Source organism: Drosophila teissieri, chromosome 3R (genome assembly GCF_016746235.2).
Source record: "Drosophila teissieri strain GT53w chromosome 3R, Prin_Dtei_1.1, whole genome shotgun sequence".
Classification (NCBI taxonomy): domain Eukaryota; kingdom Metazoa; phylum Arthropoda; class Insecta; order Diptera; family Drosophilidae; genus Drosophila; species Drosophila teissieri.
In genome coordinates, this window is record NC_053032.1 from 23,604,205 (window position 1) to 23,626,471 (window position 22,267).

Genomic DNA, 22,267 nt, shown 5'->3' on the forward strand with positions numbered 1-22,267 from the left:
GACTAAGCTGATGACTAGCTGCCAAAGGGCCCATCACAATAAATACAGCAGATTTATATCATTTAAGTCCTTTATTAACTATGTAGTAACATAAATTAAGCATTACACCTAATAGGTACGCAATTGAAAGCTCGTAGCACTTAACTTAAAAATATATTATCGAAGGGCACTTTCTCGAACAGTTTGTTCGACAGCTCCCTGAAAATGATGCCGAAACTCTTGGCATATCCCACCTTCAGCTCGTTGAACACCGTCTCCCAGTTTTCGTTAAGGAATCGATTCATGCCATCCGATAGGGTTTTGTCGTTGAAGAGGTTCTCGAAGTTCATGTACACCCTCTTGGGATCGAAAGCCACGCGGTAGTCCTTCAGTCGCATGTACTTGACACCATCCTTCTCGAAGGGTTCGCCGATCAGGCGGTGCTCGATCTTGGTGTTGATCAGCGTGACATTGGCCTTGCCATGTCCAGTGATGGGCAGCAGGAGGATGCGGCCGGACATCTCGTAGTCGCCAATCATCTCGATGCGGTCCGTTCGGCTATCACAGATAATCAGGTGCTTGTCCAGATCGGTTCTGAAAACATTATACATTCGAAAAGAAGGTCAGTTCCAAACTCTAGGTTCCCAAACATAGAAATATTAAGTAATAGCATAGTAATGGCATATATGAAAATTGGGTATATACTGAATTCTGATAACCCACCTGTACCGCTGGATCTTGCTGGTGGAGATCATGTCGTGCACCTTCACATTCTTCAAGGCCTGGCGCAGATTTATTGGCGCATTGCCGGCGTCTATAACGAGTTTCTTCACGGTCAGCGGCTCGAGGGGCGGGATGCCGAATTCCTTATTGCCTGGCATACAATTGAAGAGGGATAACTGCCGGTCTGCCAGCGACCAAATCGCTGTGATTACTCACCCGCTTTCAGCTGCTGTATCGCCACATTGACGGCATCCACCAGACATTTGTCGAAGTTCGCGTCCCGTTTGCACTTGGGAAAGCCTTCGGCTAAAGAGTCGAGATAAAAATCGGTTAAGTCGCTTGGTCATGACATTGAAATCTCGCGGATTGCGGAAGTGCCACTGCCAAAATAATAAATATAGCCGCCTGCAATTGGGCCAGCATCCATTGGCCAGAGTTCGTTGGCCACAAAAACTTGTTTGTAAACAAAACAAAAGTGTCGGCGACAAAAAAAAAAAATATGGATATACATGAGAAAAAGAAGTGAGCTAGCATATTTTAGTGGCTCAATGTCAAGTTGAGGGGCCATTTATCATGAATACATTGAGCAGACAAAGGCACACATGACCTATGCCAACGGTTTCATTAATCAGCTACACAGGGAGAAAAATTCCGAAAAAATTCCGCGCTACGGCGTGGAATGTGCGAATTAATTAACACACACATCAATGGCCGTGCGGTTACATATGTCCTTCTCTGCGATAGTCGTAGATTTGTGTCACAAGCGGAAGTGTAAGTGTGAATGTGGATCAGTGGACTGTGCTCTGCGCTCTGTGGTCTGGACCGTCAAACTGGCCTGGCCAAGAGCAACCTGTTTGCAGACGATGGCTTCAATTGCATAACACCCGTGTACAGTGGACTTCGGTGGCTGGAAACCTCTAATGCCGCCAAAAACCGATCTTAATTGATCTTGACCACTTAGCAGCACGCAAATGAAGCGCATAAAGTCTTACGGTCGTTTGTTTTAGTATCTCGCCTTAATTATTCTCGTTTTTTAAGTGCCACAACTATTATCTTGGAATTAGCTGATAGCACTTTTAATCACTTCATAAAACATATTTTTGTTTAATTTATTTTGGTGATTCCCAGGCTAATTGTAATTGTTCATACCTGACTTGCTTGATTCCTTGCTTGGATTTAAAATATAGCTTCACTAGCCTAGATTTATTTTGAAACAAAACAAGTTAAAACCCATGCCCAAGAAGTTTTAAATTATATATAAATCTTAAAAACCGTTGAAATGAGCATACATTTCGCTAATATGGTGGTACTCCCTACTGATTTTTACTGTACTTGCTGTAATGAGACTCCAAATTTGCAAGCAATTATAAGCGGCACTAGAGAATCTTACAGAGATCGACCTTCAGGTCTGTGGGCCAAAACCCGAGTTCCCAAATCGAAACGAAAAGTCGAAATTAAAGAGCCATAAGCCATATCGATCACGTTTTAACCATAAATGTGGTGCCAAGCAAATAGATGTAGCCGAAGCATAGCGCCAAAGCAAATACGATCTATAGGTTTTTTGCACTCTTGACTCGCCGCAATAGTTGTTGCTGGATGAGCCTAATTTATTAGATTTTTATTTTTATTTTTTTGGTGCAGTACTTACGCAAATCTTGCGCCGCCGTTTCAGTAAGTTCCTGCGCAACCGCAGCGATTAGCAGCAGCATTAGTAGCGTGTATTTTGACATATTTCGTCCGGGGGATGTACGAAATCGGATCGGATGTACGAAATCGGTTGACCAAGAGCCACTTCCAAACTTCAATTGACACTCGGCACAAGAAGAGATGTTTCCACGCGCGCGCGACTGCCGTATCGGTTCAGGTGACAGGTGGTTCTGGCCGGAGACTTATCACTGTGTACACGGGATGCGTCCGCCGATCGTCTTTTTATACCGAGCTTCAGTTGGCTTTCTGAACGTCGGTCGTCGGACATCGGAGAGCTTTTGCGAGTCGAAAACCCATCGATTTTCAATCGCACCGAGCTTTGGCCCATTAAGCCAGCCAGTGAGCGAACCACTTTTGCTTTCCGGCTCGCCGCTTTTGGCCAGGCCAAGACAACCAACCACCACCACCACCACCACCAATGACCACTGGAAGTGGAAGCCAAGTGACGACGACGGCGACCAATGACCGAGCCACCCAGCAACCCTGTGTTGCCCTTTCGATTTCATTTTCCCCCGCGATCCGGTTCATTGAACCCCACCTGGTTGTCATCGTAATTTAGGGTCTTAATATGGGGTATTACTTATCCAATATTCACGCTTCGCTCTCTTCGAGGAAGTCAAATCGATCAACTAAATCCGGGCACTTGAGCGGACTTAGAGTACATTCTACAAGTGCACAGGAACTAGTTTTTATTGGGTCAATATTTGGCAACATTTGTGTGCTGAAATCAACAGTCGACTTCTTGCACAAATGGGTAAACTAATTTTGGGTTAACCGAATTGGCTAATCTTGTGGGTTGCTACCGCTAAATTAAATGCATAGTTTGGATAAACAGGCATCATTAAAACTGGTAAATGTAAATCTTAAAACTTTAAGATTAAGTCAAAGATGGAATCTAATTTGCAAAAGTGTATTAATATATTTAGGTTTTTAATTTTCATTCATTTTAAAACGTTTATAACGTTTTTTTGGGGTTAAGTGTGTACTTTATGAAGCCAAGCAAAATGGAGTTATTGTATGTTAACCATACATACATATGTAATAACTTTAAAAATTACAATGACTTTTGTTCTCGCTCCTTCGATTCCATTCTGTTTTTCCACAGTTTCCCATAGATTCTCATCTCTTTTGAGCGTTAACAACACTATTCTTTGATTGTAATTCTTCACTTGACTTCATGGGGCCGAATTCAAGTTTGTTGCCTAAGTCTTTCGTTTGGCCAGCACATTCTTTTGTCCAACTGCGCTCAGGCATGCACATGTGTGCGTGTGGACATGAGTCTGCTAGCAAGTGTTTGGCCAAAAATAAACAGCCCAAGGACCTCGGCATGTGTCTATGGAAACTGTTGCAATTGTTGTTCAAATATAAACAAACGATATGCGAGTGCTTTGCTAAGCCGGCTAACGGTATATGCCCGTATGGTATGATGATTGGTGATAAAGTACCAGGCCATAAGTGTGGAAACCGGTTGTCGGCAGTAGCCTCTTAACATTCATCGGGCACGCAATCACTTTTGGGGAATAGAATAATCAGTAAGAGAAATAATCATCACTGGAATCATCGGGAAAACTAGACGCAATAAATCCCAAAATGCACAAATGCTACTGCGGCGTATTGAGATCAGGAAGTGAGCGGCAGCAGCAACATCTTGCCCAGCATCCAGAGCGAGATCAGCATCCACGTGGCTATCTCAGGTCGGTGACCTCATCTTCTAGACAAAGCCTGCGACCCACCCAGTTTATAAAGCGTCCAAGCCTAAAGACCCCGCCCAGATTTGGCCTAGGACACTCCAGCACCGAGCTGGTCAATGACTTCAGTCGCCGCAACTCCACAGCCACCACGGTGAGTCACTGCTCCAGCTGCAGCTGCAGCTCCTCCCAGCAGCGCCAGCAAAGCAGGGCCAAGGTTTTGCGATGGGGCTGGAAACGAACAGGCGGTATTGACAGCTCAAACACGAATCACCATGATGGATACACGGACAATCGGCGGCTTTATGAGCAGAGCGCATGCGTCGCCAGTCGCCAGAGGAGCCAAGGTCAGGGTCAGGTTTACAGTGGCAACTCGACGCCATCGCCACGCCCAGTTCAGTACCCCAACCAGCAGGCCACTGATGAGCTGCAGCAACTGCAGGCCCTGCAGCACTTCCGCCTGATGAACGTCGGCGAATGCTTCAGTGATGGACGCCAGGATGAGCTGCGTCTGCAGCGGGCCTATGATAAAATAAGTTGCGGTAACTCGGACAAGTGGAACAAGGATCGCGCCAATGAGAGCAGGCAACAGGAAGTGACGAGGAACAGCAGCACCACACCCTATGCCTTGAGGCAGAAGCTGCTCCAGCTGAGGCTCCAGGAGGAGGAGCGACGTGGCAGGGGCACGGGAGCCACCTGTGCTCCTTTGGGAAAGAGTTGCGCACTGCGATATAACTAAATTAAGTGCAATATGAACTACATTAAGTGCAATATGGTGTGCAACTGAAAGTAGAGATATAAATTCCTTAGATTGTAACACCAACCATAAAGATATCTAAATAAGAAACTAACATGCATTTCACTCAAGTAAAAACACATCCCGAATTTCATATTTATTGCTAGTATGTATTTCAATTTTTCTTTTAATAAAACAGTGCTATTTTGTTACAAGTGCTTCGTCATTGTGTTCATTTTGTTAAATTTTATTTTTTTTGTTTAATTTTTTATCTCTTTTTTAAATGATTTTTTTGTTCGCTTATTTTTGCAATTTATGCTTTGAATGCATTATTAATTTACCCCATTTGTCTTTTCTAATTTCCTTCGTGAGGTCAATTACACTTTAATTTTACGATATTACGTTATAGACTTCTTATGACTCGTGTTTTTTTTAGGGTTGAAAACAGCCGATGTCGTACTGGATCGCATTATTACAAGTACATATATATATATAGTCGTAAATATACGTTGAATTCATTACAACATTGAACAGAGTACTAGAGTGTGAAATAGACGAGGACTCATACTTTTGCTTTTGTTTTCCATAGGTTACGCGATTGTTGTTATAGTAGGTTGTTTGTTAGGTTGTCGGGCGGGGGGGATTGGATTATACAAACGAAACCATTTTGGGTAAGTTGCGTCCGGCTGCATCGCTCCGGATCGCTGCCTGCCTGGGCATAATACTTGTAATTGAATGTGGCGGCCTTTAGCACTAGAATGTTGCGACGTTAGTCGTTGAATGCAAAATACACTGCGGTATACACAAGTATACTTGTACAATAAACAGTGAAACAGTGTGTGCCTGTTGTGTGTTTGTTGCGCTGCTGTTTACAAATATTTCATTACTTGCATATTTTTGTTTCGATTTTGTATTTTTGTATTTTCGTGTGAGTTTCACATGCACTTAATGGGACTCTGGGGCTGCTTTCCTTTCGTGTGGGCGAGGGATTTAGAGGGGGTAACATTATCTGCCTCGTCGCTGACATCAGCACATCAGAGAGCACACAGTGCCGCTGAAAAGCGTTCGCCTTAAGGTAGATTTTCAATTTGGGGTTTCTTTTTTTTTTTTTTGTATATAAACATACTTTTCAGGGTTTTCCTTAAAATCGTGTGTGCGTGCTTGCATGTGGGCGGGGCATGTGCGTGTGTGTGTGTGTAACGCAAAGAGTTAAAAAATATTCACAATATTTGTTTATTTTAATATTTTTGGTGTAAACAATTCAAACTTATGTAGCTTGCAACTAAAATTGCTTTCCTCGTTTTAAAACTAAGTAAACATGTATCGATGTAAAATTTCTAAGACAATATTACAAAAATAAATCGTGCCTCGAGTACATATGTAATATGTATTAACCTCAACTCACATTTTAAACGCATTCTCGTACAGTTTAATTAACATAAAAGTTAACATTGTTACCATTTGCTAATATTCTTTTAGATACGCAAAAACAAGGAAGAACAGAAGAGTGTGGTTAAAAACCATTGCCAAAAGACTGCCGAAAGTGCCGCCAGGATCGGCATAAATAAAATGCTGTGCGAGATAGAAATGCAAATTAAAATACAACCGGTGCGTGCACTTATCGTATCTACTGTACGGTACGGGTGATCTGAGCATGTGTGTGTGTGTCAGTGTGTGTGTGTGAGTGGGTGTGGGCTTTGCGCAAGGAAAAACTATAACAAAATTAATACATTAGGAGATAAAATATTCTTGCTTATGCAGTGTCTTACACTACCATTAGTTTGAACTAAAGTGTCTCGATTTGTGTTTTGCTTTTTTCTTATCTTGATTTCATTTCATTCGTTTTGTTTTTCTTAATTGTTTTGTTTTTTCTTTTTAAATGAAAAATAGGCTAATTTGTGTAGATTCATATACCCCTTATAACGTTGCTCACGATTCGATTACACGTATTTGATAAAAACAAACTTTCTGCGCTCTCCGTTGAATGTGGACACGGATTCTCCTTTCCATTTTCCCTATTTTTTTGTTTTGGGTGTGTGGCCGTTTGTAGTTGCTGTTGTTGTGCTTTGTTCGAGGTGTGCAGTGTTTATTTTTTCTTGTTTTTATTGTTGGCCCCACGTGGCGGTGTCAAAGGACGTCCTGAGCTGCCAAAGTTGGGATAAACAAATCGTCGCTTGTCGGCGGGTTTCAATATCTGGAAGGAGCACATCAATGTGTCGTCCACGGACATCATGGCACCTGTAAGCGTAATCAATAATGATTAATCAATTCATTAGAAGCAGTTTGTCGTTTATGGGTTGTTTCATTCTCGGTATTGATTATTGATTATTTTAAAATGCGCATTTTCCGAGTGGAAATGAAATCTGGTTGCCAGCTTTCACTTGCCGACAGGTTATCGGTATGTAAAATCATACAGTACAAGGGTGCTTCATGACTATTCTCCAAATAAACAAGGTTTATCTCCGACTAAAGTCCCCGCACGATGAACACTTACCCGCGTTGTCGAACTCCCCGCAGTAGTTGGGCGCCGAGAAAAGCGTAACCAGCTGACGTTTGGCAAAGAACTCGTAACCATCCTCCACCACCTGATGAGCCCGACAGATCAGGTCAAATTCGTGCTTCTGTAAAAATTTACCCACAACCTGCAAGAGCGAGTGTTTAAACAACTTTGTGGATAATGGTGTTATGTGATGAACCCACCTCTGCTCCAAATGTGAAGCTCACGCCGCGATCATTCTCGCCCCAGCCCATGGTGTCCTTATCCGGATCCGACCACAGCAGATCGCACAGCAGTCCCTGATCGGGCACGTCTGTGGGACGCATGATGCGTCGTATCTGCTCCATGGACGACAGATCTGGACTCAGGCCGCCGTGGCAGCAGAAGATCTTCTCATCCACGATAGCGGCCACCGGCAGGCAGTTGAAGCAGTCCGTGAACGTTTTCCACAGCTTGATGGTGTAGCGACGTTTGCATTCGTCATAGAACCTGCCAATTAAATGCAATTAGTTGAGTAATTTTATGGATTATTGCTATACAATGTGGCATTTACTTTATGTATGTGGAGTATGTCTAATTTAATTGATATGGATGTAGTTGTGTGCGCTAATAAACTAGAAAGTATTAATAAGATCGGACGCATAGGTAGAAATAAATATGTCTGGGAAAAGTTTAAAGCTCACGTAAACAATAAACAACTATTTGTTTAGTAGATTGCATGAAAGTTCATAGTCGACAGAAATAAATAGTAGGCGAAATATAAACTGTAATCAAATGAGTTTGTTTGCTGTAATCTAAACTGGACCCTAAATCAGTTTCAATCCCTGTTCGGAACCCGCTCCTCATCTAGCTTCGTCTGGAATCCCCACTTACCCGTAGATGCGGTTGATGCTGGCGCACTCGTGGTTGCCGCGCAGCAAGAAGAAGTTCTCCGAGTACTTGATCTTGTAGGCCAGCAGCAGGCATATCGTCTCCAGGGACTGCTTGCCACGATCGACGTAGTCGCCCAGGAACAGGTAGTTTGACTCGGGCGGAAAGCCGCCGTACTCGAACAGGCGCAAGAGGTCGTAGTATTGTCCGTGTATGTCGCCGCAGATTTTCAGCGGTGCCTCCAGCTCCAGCAGGATGGGCTGCGACAGGAATATCTCGCGGGACTTGAGGCACAGACTCCGGATCTCGCTCTCTGACAGCTGCACATTCTTTCCCGGTCGTGCGCCGCGCACTGCAATGGCAAAGACAACAGGGAAAATTGCATTCAGGTGATAAGAGTGGGTGGTTTGGGTTTGGCGAGGCATGTGTATATAGGATGGGAGGAAGGGGGGGCAAGGTAATCAAAAGATGGAGCACCACCTACCCTCTAGCAGACGCGAGATGATGCTGTCGATGTTCATGATATCCGACATCTTTGTGGCCCGCTTGCTGCGCTTCCCGAATTTCGCTTATCCGCCGATTGGTGCAACTGCTATTACCCGTAACCCGTGTATTTTCGGTATACGTTCGTTATGTATGTTATTTCATCGATGGGCACGGGCTGCGTGCGCCTGTGTGTGTCTGCGCCGTGTCCGTGTGCGGATGGAAACTCGGTGCTGCGCTAATGTCGCCCTTTTTGGTCCGCCGGATGCACGGATACGCGGATTCACTGCCTCGTTTGCTGGCCCCTCTGAGGTTGGCTGACTGCAATCGTTCCGATTCCCTCGCCAGCTGCCCTTTTATTGCATTTAATGCACGTTTTACTCGCGACGTACTAAAAAATTTTCTTCTACGTTGGTTAGTGACGTCGATTGTTTACAGCGCGGTCGATAGGCTATCGATTGCACAGCACGCAGCTATCGGTGGCAGGTAGTGTGACCGGAAATTGTAAATTAATTTGAAACTTTATTAAGATTGTTACCCTGTAATATAATCCATTGATAAAAGTGGTAAGGATTTATAAATAAATCGAATTAACTTATGATCTAATGGTTATTATTAGATATAAAATGTGTCGTCGACATCCATACCAAATGTATTAAATTCACCTAAAACTAAAAAAAACATTTTTTAGAGGAAAGATTTATTGACTCATTTTAAGTTATCATCGCTGTCATTGAAGCTCTTTCCGTCCTCCGTGGTGTTGAACATCACCCGCTTCCTGGGCAGCGGTACTGGCCGCGAACTCAAGGACGACTTGGAAGCTCCTCGCACAGTGGCCGCCGGTTTGACCAGAATCTCCTCCAGACGAGCCTTGAAATCGCGACTAACTGGTCTGCGAGGACTGGAGCTTCGCGATCCCTGCTCGCTGCTATCCGTTTGCTCATCCGCCTGCTCTTCGTCCTGGGAGCTGGCCATATCCTCCTCAGACTTTTCAGATGTCGCGGATCTGGCGATCCTTTTGCCTGGAACCTCCATGGGTTTCAGTGGACTCTTGTGCTTTAGCAGCATTTCCGCACGTTCCGAGAACTTGGCGGAGCAGAGTTTTTCAACAAACTTGCGTATGCGATTTCGAGTAGCATAAAAATGTGGATATTGCTAAAGGGTATTCAAAAATGGTCAATTGTTCATGGTTAGTTTGCGGGAGTTATGGCTTTACCAGTTTCAGTTTATTGCGGTGCTCCGTCAGCTCAGAGTTGACCCTCTTCAGGGAGGTATGGGAAATACCCTTGGACTTCATGTCAAAGCCGTGAGGCATCAACTTCCGGTTGACCATCTTCCGGGCATCCTTGCGGGTAAGTGGTTTTTGAGGACTCCTAAAAGTATGGCATTATTAATGCTTCAAGAAAGGTTGACATCAAAGGACTTACTTGATAATCCTTCCTGAAGGTTTGATCGTCTTTGGCTTGGGATCCTTGGCTGCTTCCGACTCGGAGGCGGAAACCTCAGTGCCCTCCTCCTCTGTCAGGCTACGCTCCTCTTCATTCTCCGTCTCCTCTTGGCTGAGACTCTCGCTGATGTCCGTCGCTTCCCTCGTTTCCGGCTTACTAGAAATATGATCCCTTGGTGATTTCGTATAAGTTGGATTGCTGCCCGAACTACCAGCACTTGGCTGCTCCTTCTCCACCACTTGAACTTGGGTCACCAGCGGCGGAAATGGTTTCACCGGACTCTTTCGAGGCGCCTCCTCAATGGAATAGGTGTCATCGTCATGTTTCTTTTTGAGGAACTCGCTCTCCACCTGCTTGCGAATGCGATCAATGTTGGTTTCCTCCTTGAGAACCACCGGCTTGGGTATTTTCGAGGCAGCTGGCACAGTCTGCACAGGCTGTGGCTGCACCTTTGGAGCACTCAGCTGCTTAAGCTCCCGCTCCAGGGCCTCCAGTTTCTCCTTGTAGCCCACTTCTAGGTGGAAGACCACCTCTTCCAGCCTGTGTGCACTGATCTTTCCAATCTCTGCCACCTTCTCGGTGAGTATGCGCTCCAGATCCTCCAGACACGGTGTGGCCACCCGATCCTCCAGCGGAGGCGTGCTGCCGGAAGCCTGTTTACTCTGCTCGAGCGCTTGGCTCAGACCCTCCAGCCGCTTGTTAATGTCCTGGAAGGAAATCAATTGTAATGGTGCTCCCACAGGAGTAAGGAATAGGTGATCCTACCTGTATGAACTGCTCGTTGCTGTGCTTGAGCTGTGATTGCCACTCCTCGAAGTTGCTCAGTCGTTCCGCCAATCCTGTGAGTTGCTCTTTCCTTTCGCTGGCCTCACTTTGCCTGGCCTCTCCGCTGTCCTCGTCCTTCTCCTTGGGCTCCGCCAGATTGCTCTGGATGCCCACGGTGCGCTGCTCCTGGCGCGGACTTACGCGCTTCGATCCCGTGCTGCGCTCCTTAATATTCCGCTCGGCGGCATTCAGGCGCTCCTTTAGCTGCTTGATCTCCAGCTCCATTTTGATGGTGTTTATCAGGTGCACATCGGTGGCCTTATCCCTATCCTTCTCCTTCCCCGTGGCGGAAGTCAGACTTGGCGGTGAAGCCACACGATGCTTGCGACCAATGTGTACATTTAGGGCCTCGTTGCTGATGAAATTCTTGGTGCACAGATGACAGGGGTAGACCACCTCGCGAATGGCCTCGATCTGAGTGATTCTCTTGTGCAGCTGCACCACTTCGTTGTTGGACTCGCTCAGGGACTTGCGCAGCGTGGCTATCTCCTCCTGGGCCGTCGTATGCGCCTCCTTCAGATCCGTGACACATTCGTCCAGGTAGGTGCGACAGCACATCAAATACTGTATGGCATACTGTGACATCACAAAGTACTTCGCAATGCCGCTGTCCAGAATGTGAGTTTCCAGGACAGTGCCCAGCGGAGCCTCCGAAAGGTGGGCCAACGCCTTGTCCACCAGCTCGAAGTTCTGCTCCCTGAGAATCCTCTCCGTTTCATAGGATCCTGCCAGAAATACCGCTATGAACCTAATAATTCTTATTTTCATAATATTCCTTACCCATAAGCCTCCAATCCAGTGGACCATCGCGATACTGTCTCAGTTTAAAGCCCGTTTCCCGGACCATCTGCGGATATTTGCCCTTGAATCCCATTGCTCTGAATCTGAATCACCTACGATTGAAAAAAATCGAAAGTTTGTTTACTTCTGCTTCGCCTTCTTTGTTTTGCTTCCGTTCTTTGCCAAACTTGATTTCCCACTAGTTTCCCTTTGTGTTCCCCAGTTTTCGGTTACGCGTTGTCAAAGCAACCAGGTTGTCAGGACGACAGGTGCGAAGTAGGGTTGCTGAGCCTCGGAAATTTTTCTAAGCTAAGTATAACACTTCTGTGTATAACAGAATGAGTTTAAAAAATGCTTTTTTTACAAGTATGATATTATAAAAAAAAGGATTCCTAATAAAGAATAATCTTTTACATTCAAGTAATATCAGTATTTATATCTATTATAATTTTTTAGTTATTGTAGCTTTTTGTAGTATCTTTGTATCTTTTTGAGTGTTTTTCTGTAAATAAATTTAAAAGAACCGCGCAAGCACGATAATTTTCAGGATCCTTTCAGATAAAACATTTAAGAGCTATCGAGCATCTCCTTTAGAGCAACTGTCAAAAAGCACAACTCAGTTGTGATTGGACTCTCCAACCGTGAGGTTGTGTTAAAAGAAAACGCCTGGCAAAATGCGTTTAGTTTAGTTAAAGAACTTCAATTATTAGCAATAAATTGCAGAAAAAGCCAGAGAAAACAGCAACAAAATGTGGCATTGGAGTTTGTTGTGTGTTTTCCTACTGGTTCCGCTGGCCAATTCCACGGGTAAGCTGGGAAAACTTGTGCGTCAGTGCGAGGAAAATCCTGTGAAAATTCCGATACCCCGATGCTGTATCCCAAGTATCTGACAGATGTCAGGAAGCTGCGCCCACAAGAGAGCTGGAGAGTAGCGCCTGCGCAGAAGTTTGTTTTGGGATATTTAGCATTTGTTTGGGAAATTAACTTGGCATTTTTCTCTGTTTTTCTCCGAATTTCCACCACTTGCAACCACAGCTCCAATAAGTTTTGAGGCAAATCCGGACACCAAACGTCTCTATGATGATTTGTTGAGCAACTACAATCGCTTGATTAGGCCCGTTGTGAACAACACGGAGACGCTGACGGTTTGGTTAGGTCTGAAATTGTCTCAGCTGATTGAGGTCAACCTAAAGAACCAGGTGATGACCACCAATCTGTGGGTGAAGCAGGTAGCTATTACAGCAATATACTATTATCATCTATTGTAAATATATTTCATTAAAGCGCTGGTTCGACTACAAGTTGCGCTGGGATCCGGAGGAATACGGCGGAGTTGAGCAGCTCTATGTGCCATCTGAGCACATTTGGGTGCCGGATATTGTGCTGTACAACAACTGGGATGGCAACTATGAAGTAAGCTTCGATGGCCACAGTATTAAGTGTTCATATTTAACTAAAGTATCTATGATTAGGTAACGCTGATGACCAAAGCCACTCTGAAGTACACGGGCGAAGTCTTTTGGGAGCCACCTGCTATTTACAAGTCATCCTGCGAGATGAACGTCGAATACTTTCCGTACGACGAACAGATCTGCTTCATGAAGTTCGGTTCATGGACCTACAATGGTGCCCAAGTGGATCTGAAGCATTTGGATCAGGTTACGTTTCTAGGCAATTTGAATTATATAATAAATAACGCATTATGTTTCAGGTTCCTGGCAGCAACCTAGTGCAAGTTGGCATTGACCTCACGGAATTCTACTTGTCCGTGGAATGGGACATACTGGAAGTGCCGGCTACCAAGAATGAGGAGTATTACCCTGATACCCTGGAACCGTTTTCAGGTACGCCTATATTGTTGTGCACCTGATATACTTGCATTTGTAATTATTATAACCTACATACAGATATAACATTCAAGTTGACCATGCGGCGAAAGACCTTGTTCTATACCGTCAACTTGATTGTACCTTGTGTGGCTTTAACGTTCCTCACGGTGTTGGTCTTCTATTTGCCCAGCGATTCGGGCGAAAAGGTAACGAAGATGGATCCTCCAAACTCCGATCAAAATCTCAGAGTGATCCCTATTTTGAGCACGTGGCATGTTTTTGTTCATTTTTCACGTAGAAGTAGACTTCCTGTAACTTATAAAACTTTATTGTAGCTATTGTACATATGTTTCTTATATTTTGTACTGTTTTTTAATATTTTAAAAAAAATAATTTTGTAAAATAATTTCCAATGCAAATTCACTTAACTACTCCCTATAAATTACATCACTTGAAAACAATAACTCTACAATAAACCTATACCTTAGATGAGCTATCTTTTTCATATGCACAAATCGTACTCCTTTCAATTACTTTAACTATCACTACCCAATCTTTCAAGTCTGCTATCCTAAAGCTGAGCTCTTGTACTACCTAGCCATGTACTATAAAATTCTAAATTGGCTTTTGAAAATTTCTAAAACGAATACTTTCCAAATTCTTTCTGAGAAGAGCTCAACTTGAACTTCCTGCTCTTTTCCAATCATAAACTCTCTCTATTTTACGCTACAATTTTTAACTAATGTGTACATCATAATGATAATTAGCTTTTTCTATCTATCCATCAAATAATCAGCTCCGAATTCGCAGCAGCGACTCTCAGAATTTTTGCAAGCAGCACACAGATATTTAAGTTCCAGAAAAATATATATGAATATATTATACATATGTATATCCTGAATACAACACTTTTTGCTGAATATCATGTGTGCTGTCCTGAGTTGAGAAATCTCATAACGTAAATTTTCATCGAATGCATACAAATGCGCATCGATATCGACATTGAACCAAATCCGAATCCGAATCCGAATCCGAATCGAGTCGAATTCAAAATGTCAAAAAGCCACTTCCATATCGCGTATCTTGTAATTAAGCAGCGCACTCACACAAACACACACACCTAGGACACCTGCATTCAGCACAGGCACACCTACACCCACACCCACACACACTCACCACTTTAAACACACACCAACAAACACGTACTGGACTCGTGCAGTTTGTTCTTGAATTCATTTTATCGTTGCCCTAGATTTTGTTCGTTCAGTCGTATTGCTCAAGTAAAGATACATACATGTTCCCATCGAGATTGATATATGAACCCGACTTCAACTGAATTTCAGTTGTTTTTATATAGCATGTAATTCTATTGAAATTCATAAGGTAATATATATCATAGTAGATACATTCTGGGTTCCATATTGATATATCCGCTTTCATAATTGGCAGTATTTTCAAAAGTCAGCTTTATCCTTGTAGCTTTTAAATAATTTCTCAACAAGACTGTCAGAAATTAAATATAAAGTGACTCAATGAAACAGTTTGCGTGTCAAGAACTTAACTACTTAAGAACTTTCCCCCCCAAAAAAAGATAAAAAAGTGATACAAACTACGCGAATCTTTTTATTGACACAAATACACTCGTACGCAGAAAGTTCACATGTAAACGTAGTAAAATGCGCTTTGTTTCTTTGGTTTTTTTTGGTGTTGATTGTTTTCGTGTAAACTTCGTATGATTGATTGATTGATGTGGGTGGGTGCAGGTTGTCCCACGCCGATGGTTTGTGCGTTTGCGAGTGTGGTAGTTGTGGGTCCTTAGCTTGGTCACAGGATACGCGATGCAGTCCTGCAGTCCTGAAGTACGTAGCCATTTCGTTGTTTAAAACCAATTGTTTGTTAATGTATTCGTATGTTTATTTTATGGCCTTGGAGTGTAAATATTACAAGATATTTGCTCCTTGGACAGTGATATTTTTCGTACCAGTAATTGGCTTAATTAATTAAACAAATTATTATGATTGTGTTTTCATTTGGTTGTTGTTATGTGTTCAATGTCGTTGTTGGTTGATTGTTGGTTTGATTGTTTGACTGTTTGACCGTTTGACCGCTTGATGGCTCGTGTTTCTGTCGGATCGAGTGGACAGCGATAGCCGTGAGATATCGACAGGTGGAAATTGTGTAAACATTTCGTTGACAGGTTACGTTATGTATTTCGATACTCGTGTCGTTGACCGTGTTTTTCCTGCTCTTGGCCGAAATTATCCCCCCCACCTCGTTGGCGGTGCCCCTGCTGGGCAAGTACCTCCTCTTTACCATGATACTCGTCTCGCTCTCCGTTTGGACGACGGTCTGCGTGCTGAACATCCATTTCAGGTGAGTTTCGAATCGGGGAAAAAGGCTTGGGAAAAAACCCACCTTTAAAGTCCACTATCATGCCCCGTACCTTGTACTTTATACCTCGAACCTCATACTTTATACTTTGTACCTTGTACTTCATACTTCATACCTCGTACCTTGTACTTCATACTTCATACCTCGTACCTTGTACTTCATACCTTGTACCTTGTACTTCATACCTCGAACTTTGTACTTCATACCTAGTACCTTGTACTTCGTACCTTGTTCGTTGTACTGAAGGCCTTCATACCTCGTACTTCGTACCTCGTACTTCATACCTCGTACCTCAATTTTGTAAGAGCTAGAAAGCTCGCACTTCCCATTACTTTGGCGACTTCCTTTGCTTTCGGTGGTATATTTCCAATGCCTATATATCTGCGGCACAGATCGCCCTCCACGCACAACATGTCGCCGCTGGTGCGGAAGCTCTTCCTGCACTTCATGCCCAAGCTGATGATGATGCGCCGGACGCAGTACACCCTGCCCGACTACGACGACTCCACGCCGAGCAACGGGTACACCAACGAGATCGATGTGCGGTAAGTGGCAACTCGCGAAATTGAAAGCAAACACTTGACTTTGGCCTGCCTGTTTGTGTTGTGCTGGCTGCTTTTCCCCCTCCAGTGACAGCATCAGCGATTTTCCCAGCGAGTTTAAGGACAGCCAGGATGGCGCTTACGATAATGGCATGCAGAACTCTGTGGGTGAGTGCGCGAAATCTAACCATAAAACACACAAATATTTTGCATGTCTGCCGGCATCAAATTGAAATCAAATACATCACACACACACACCCATACATAGACAAATCTGAAAAAATAGCAGCGCAAATAATGCAATAAAATGGGGCGACAAAAACCGCTTATGCCGTTGAATGTGAAGCATGGTCGTGGTCAAAGGCATTTCAAAGGGGAGTTTTACAACGAGATAAATGATTCACCATTTTTTCAACTTGCGCCCATGTGGTGACGAAGAATTTGTGTTCATAATAAATACAATAATACAAACATAAACTAGAAAATATTCCTTGAAGCTTGTTAAAATATATATAAATGGAAAATTAACTTATGTCAAACCAAACTTCTTATACGTTTTCATACCTTGCCCCGAAATGTCATGCTTCATCTTAGGGATGTGCATAATTTAGTTGCTTCGTTAAGCCAGAGTCCTTTTGCCTGGCGGCGTTAATTTGCGTCCTGCCAGCGACCAAAATATTTGTCCACTCATGCGAACCCATAAATGCCCACATACCCGTACATACATACATACATATGTAGATGCATACATAGATAGCCGGCGGTTGGGATTTTCTTGATACTCACATTTATTTATTATTCCAATATTTTATTTCAATTTTTTTGCCATTTCATGGCGGAAACTTGACAGATTCCGACAATGTGATACCGCGCAACTTAACACCCGAAGTGCTGCAGGCGTTGCGTGCGGTCAGATTTATTGCGCAGCACATCAAGGATGCCGACAAGGATAACGAGGTGGGTACACAGGCTCCTCGACTTGGCCGCCATCTCCGCGCCGCTCGTTCCTATTTTTGTTGCCCATTTTTATTGACGCGTGTCCTCCTTAAAGATCCTAGATGGTGGCTGCTGGCTGCTGGCTGGTGGATGATGGCTGGAGTCCTTGGCTTTGTTATTGTTTACATGGCCATATTTTTTGGCGTCTGGCGAAGAGGGGAAGGTTCTTTCGCCTGGCATTTTTATTATTGTTTATTGGCCTTAAGTTCGAATTGAATGCATTGAACGTTGAGCCAAGTCCCAAATGTGCAGCAAACAATTGTGAAATATTAAATCATAACTTTACACTTTTATTGCGACTCAAGTTTATTGAAAGCCGCAGGGCCATATTTTATTAGGCACCCTCCTTTTTCAGTCGTCGAAAATGTATAAAACCAATTTCGTTCAGCCGCAAAAACGATACGAATGATATTAAAACTCTATTTTATATTTTTTTATTGTTTCATCGCCGCAGATTGTGGAGGACTGGAAGTTCGTATCGATGGTGCTGGACCGCTTCTTCCTCTGGCTCTTCACGCTGTCCTGTGTGTTCGGGACCTTGGCCATAATATGCCAGTCGCCGTCGCTGTATGACACCCGGTCGCCCATCGACCGCCAGCTGAGCGAGATTCCTTTGCGCAAAAACAATTTCATGCTGCCGCCGGACATTGTCCGTCAGGTCCTAACCTAATTGGGGTCCTGGGGTCCCGGGCTCCTCCCGTCTGAGTTAACAATGCTTCCGAGGCTCGGAACTGTTTTTTATGATGCGCAATCAAATCAGTTGCTTCCAACTGACTGGGCAATGCTGCAACGATTTATGTTTAAGTGTTTATCATCTTCCCGCAAATGCTGTAAAACCGAATTAGCTATAAAACATGGAAACTAAATAAAAAAATTCCGTTTTAAATCGTCTTTTGTGGCTGCACTTCAGCTTGAAGTCTAACCCAAGTATTTGGAATTATTATAATTGACAGCCGCTATCAGACCGAAAACCACAATGACATCTGTTCTGTTGCTGTTAATTTTCAATTAAGAGATGACTTTTCACGAAAGTTTTGTTGGTGTGGAAATAAAGCGTTTTCGTGGCGAGAGCCAAAAAACAATATGGCATCAACTTCGCTTATGCTGTGTCAAGCAGACATTGCGCATACGCCGCGTTGGCTGCCTAAATAATTTGCAGTATCATTTATTTGTCTCCGCACACTGCGTTGCCTTTTGTCTTTGTCTCTGTGCCTCTGTCTCTGTGTCTGTGTATCTGTCGCCTTACTTGTCTCCTTGTCGCATTAAATTAGAAAGTTGAAATCTCTTGGCCTCGCATTCATCAGCATGTGCAGGTCCTGCTGGCAAAGGCAAAGGACTTTCACTTCGGCACTGTCAACAGACATCATTTGCCCAGCACTTTGACTGGCAGGAGGTGGGTTAACATTCTATAAGGCGTGTTGATGATGAAAAGCAGCAGGAAAGAATACAAAGGATTTTCGGCAATTCAAGTGTGGAATTAAAAACACCCTGTGATAAATATTATGTGGCTCTTCAAGTTATGATACTGCATGTACGTAAGCTGACCTGTAAGATATGACACCCGAAAATATTAATTTAAAATGTAATTACATACGCCTATTACGCTGCACCCTTTTCAGCATGACTGTGATCCAGATATTATTAAGATTTGCTAAGGAACTCCCTGCTGCCGCCCAACCCCCTTACTTAATGGCGTTTTTCTGAGTTTCTTCGCTGTACTTTATTTTATTTTTGGCATTTCCCTTTTCGTTTTTTTTTTTTTGTGTGCTGGCAGTTTTAAATTAGAAAAGTTTCTGCCAGATTTTTGTTTTACATTTTTCATATTTTCTACGGGCCATGCCCCGCTGTGCATGTTTGTCGCTGTCCTTATTGTTGTTGCTGCGTCACATGCGTAGCTCCACAGCCACCCAGAGCCGCATCCTTCTCCTCCTGGGCCACCTCCATCTCCGGCACCATCTTCATCTCCATCATCATCAACAGCAGCGGCAGCGGCAGAAGGAGCAGCACCAAATCCACTCCCGACACCAGCTGAGCTGAGGAGCTGCGAACCGGGCGAAGTATGTCATGTTAATTTCTATTTGCTTGCCATGCAGAGCGGCAAACTTCTGCCGCGTCCTGTTCTCCAGGAGACCTCGACTACAGTGGAGGTCAGATGCATGCTATGCGTGGAAAGTTGAAGAATATTAAAAAATTTATATCAAGCTCTAGGTTTCTAAGCAGAAAACATGTTGTCCATTTGTAGGGCATTTGCAGCTCCATAAAGAGTGCTTTCAATTGCTCTCGGAATAATTTAAATGTAATTTGAATGAAAAGAGCCCAACGACGGCATCCCCTATTTGTCAGTGACCACTGTGATGGTATTTGCATAAAGCCGCAAAGTATGCAACACATTTTCGGGCACAAGCTAAAGTTCAGCAAAGCACAAAACAATATGCAAATTGCCCAGCCAACCCGCATCCACGTCTCACCGCCCAAACAAAAAAAAAACAAAAAAAAAACAGGCATTGGGTCAGGAGCAGATCCTTTTTTGATTTTGTGCTTTTTTCTGGTTGTTGTTGGTGCCATCCCTTTAGCTGCATGTGTTAAGCGACTGTTAAGTGACTTAAGCCCAGTTTACACGCTCAATTACACGGCAAGCAGCAGAAAAGCAGAAAAGGGGCAAGTCGAGAGCGAAATGGCAGCTAATTAAGAAGCGCGTTGCGCAACGGAAATCAAAACCATAAACTAAACTGCCGCAAAAGGAAACGCGGCGCGGAGTGCATCTAGCCGATGGGCTACGAAATGCCATCTACTTTTGGCCAGGCCAAGATCGAGCTCGAAATGGCCAAAATGGGGGAAATGGCAACGGCACAAGCACGTGCGATGCTAAGTTTGGCCAACCAACTAACCAAACACACACTGCACTTTGAAATGCACCGAAAAAAATATGCAAAAAATTCAATGTAAAGGAAACGATTTGTAAAGGGAAAGGCATATGTGTACATTTTTCAGTTGATGTACTTTTTAATTCATGTTTTAATTTATGACGAAAACTAAACCAATTCTGCATCAACCAATTTCTATGCAAATGTATCTCACTCTCGTTTTGCGTAGTGCATTGTAAATTTATTTCCGAACTCAGAGATCCTTTTTGCAGTGCCCTCGGGCACATAAACACCCTTGAAATGCACTCGTGTGTCCCCGTGTCCGGCGGCGTGACAGGAAAAAATATGTACCAGAACCAAAACAAAACCCAAAACCAAAACCAAATCCAAATCGCTACATTTGACCAAAAGCACGTCAATTAGAGTTTAAAACGGGTGCGGTCTATGTGCGAATGACTTTGATACGCCGAAGGGGCTTAGATTAAGCAGAACATGCATCCGTACATGGCTCAAACCGCAGCGGGTGGCCTCATTTTCAGTTTGGCTCTTTATTTAATTTGAAAGCAGCTCCTTGTTTGTTTCCTGACTTTTTGCACTTCTGGGAGCCTGGAATTCCTCCGACCAAGGGAGCTTGATTTGTGGGGCCATTGACGAGTTTAAATTGTTAAGTGGAGTCTCTTCGACTCTTAGGTTCATTTGGCAGGAACAATGAGGACTCGAGTGACAAACATATGGGCGAGTTCGTGTATTGTGCAATGATAAATTACCAAATATGTGCCTTTGGCAAGAGGCATGTGTGTGTGTGGCTGGCTGTTGGTGTGAGTGACCCAGTGCCAAGATGAGGCCACAAAGGCCATTTTGTTGTTATTAAGTTTGCCTTTTTCCGTCCTGTTTTTTCCCTGTTTTTTTCGCATTGTTTTCAGCTGCACATGGCCTTTGTCTAGGGAGAAATATGAGGGGTATGTGGCGCGAGGGGAGGCTCGACAGTTGTAGACTGCGTGAAATTAATGATGCGCCAAAGTTCTGCTTCTCCAGCGGCTTCATTGTTGTGCAGTCGAAATGGCAACGAAATGTCCACAAAATGTAGGTCTAAAGACGCTTTTATTAATAGTCCTGGTACGTGGTCACGATTAACTGCCATTTGACGCACTCGCACTCGTCCTGCCACTCCCACTTATCTACCCCATCCCCCTTTCACCAAAGGCCGATGGGCGGTCTTAGCCTTTTTGAAAGCTTTTTGCTGTTGCGTAAGTCGGAAAGTCGCTCATCTCCGTGGATGCGTGTGTGCGTGTGTAATCTGCGTGGGATTTGGACACGACTTTACTTAAGTTCATAAAAATTCTATTAAAGGCACAAAAACCACAGCGTAGGGGAACGCCCCTTTTTTCGTATCCTGGACGCCCAAGTAGTTAGGCGTTCTGCAATCCCCAATCACCAAGTTCCGAGGATCGTAAATAAGCTGCGTAATTATTTATGATTGCAATATTCTGGTTAAGATATATATATTTCTAAGGAATATTATTGATATATTATTATATTTCCTTTGGCTTTTATTTACAATTTCCATTTAGTATCCCAGCAAAGTGAAGTCAAACTGAAGTGGTTGTTGAGGCGGTTTCGTGTCGGGAACATCCGCCTGATGGAGGACCCTCATCCTCGTCCGTGGCATTGTCCTGCTTGTGGAACAATCAGAGTCGACGGCTTTTAATAACATTTTGCGCTGCGTTCCCACGCCGCCGCCTCCCCTTGCACTTTTTTATGCCGCTTTTGTCTTTCGGTGTTTTTTGTCGCTTAAGTGGAGGCACCCGGATCCTTCGAGTGCCGCCTGCCACGCCCCTTTCGTCCGTGCCCAGCCGCCCAGCATTTTACATGACATTTTAAATTTACGATTTACATTAAATGGCGCAAT

The 22,267-nt window shown here is 43.8% G+C and overlaps 5 protein-coding genes across 5 annotated transcripts; 2 read left to right on the top strand and 3 right to left on the bottom strand.

Moving 5' to 3' along the window:
• Window positions 1-56: 56 nt before the first annotated feature.
• On the bottom strand, window positions 57-2,590 carry LOC122619083 (protein takeout). The gene is made up of 4 exons (XM_043795792.1): window positions 2,351-2,590; window positions 919-1,008; window positions 703-853; window positions 57-573 (listed from the first exon to the last, which is right to left on the bottom strand). The coding sequence occupies exons 1-4, from the start codon at window positions 2,430-2,432 to the stop codon at window positions 141-143; spliced, it is 756 nt and encodes a 251-aa protein (XP_043651727.1). The 5' UTR covers window positions 2,433-2,590; the 3' UTR covers window positions 57-140.
• A 1,409-nt stretch (window positions 2,591-3,999) lies between these two features.
• Window positions 4,000-4,836, top strand: LOC122619082. Its single transcript, XM_043795791.1, has one exon. It carries the CDS (start codon window positions 4,000-4,002, stop codon window positions 4,834-4,836), a length of 837 nt encoding a protein of 278 aa, XP_043651726.1.
• Window positions 4,837-6,050: 1,214 nt separating this feature from the next.
• LOC122619081 (serine/threonine-protein phosphatase alpha-1 isoform) lies at window positions 6,051-9,115 on the bottom strand. Its single transcript, XM_043795790.1, has 5 exons — window positions 8,685-9,115; window positions 8,204-8,552; window positions 7,534-7,819; window positions 7,328-7,475; window positions 6,051-7,071 (listed from the first exon to the last, which is right to left on the bottom strand). The coding sequence occupies exons 1-5, from the start codon at window positions 8,731-8,733 to the stop codon at window positions 6,920-6,922; spliced, it is 984 nt and encodes a 327-aa protein (XP_043651725.1). The 5' UTR covers window positions 8,734-9,115; the 3' UTR covers window positions 6,051-6,919.
• A 251-nt stretch (window positions 9,116-9,366) lies between these two features.
• Window positions 9,367-11,960, bottom strand: LOC122619079 (zinc finger protein DZIP1). The gene is made up of 5 exons (XM_043795788.1): window positions 11,737-11,960; window positions 10,897-11,681; window positions 10,111-10,838; window positions 9,900-10,056; window positions 9,367-9,838 (listed from the first exon to the last, which is right to left on the bottom strand). The coding sequence occupies exons 1-5, from the start codon at window positions 11,828-11,830 to the stop codon at window positions 9,392-9,394; spliced, it is 2,211 nt and encodes a 736-aa protein (XP_043651723.1). The 5' UTR covers window positions 11,831-11,960; the 3' UTR covers window positions 9,367-9,391.
• Window positions 11,961-12,375: 415 nt separating this feature from the next.
• Window positions 12,376-18,327, top strand: LOC122619080 (acetylcholine receptor subunit beta-like 2). Its single transcript, XM_043795789.1, has 11 exons — window positions 12,376-12,543; window positions 12,772-12,965; window positions 13,021-13,149; window positions 13,209-13,394; window positions 13,448-13,580; window positions 13,644-13,771; window positions 15,763-15,938; window positions 16,349-16,501; window positions 16,587-16,666; window positions 17,349-17,455; window positions 17,949-18,327. Exons 1-11 carry the CDS (start codon window positions 12,486-12,488, stop codon window positions 18,162-18,164), a joined length of 1,560 nt encoding a protein of 519 aa, XP_043651724.1. The 5' UTR covers window positions 12,376-12,485; the 3' UTR covers window positions 18,165-18,327.
• The last annotated feature ends 3,940 nt before the right edge of the window (window positions 18,328-22,267 follow it).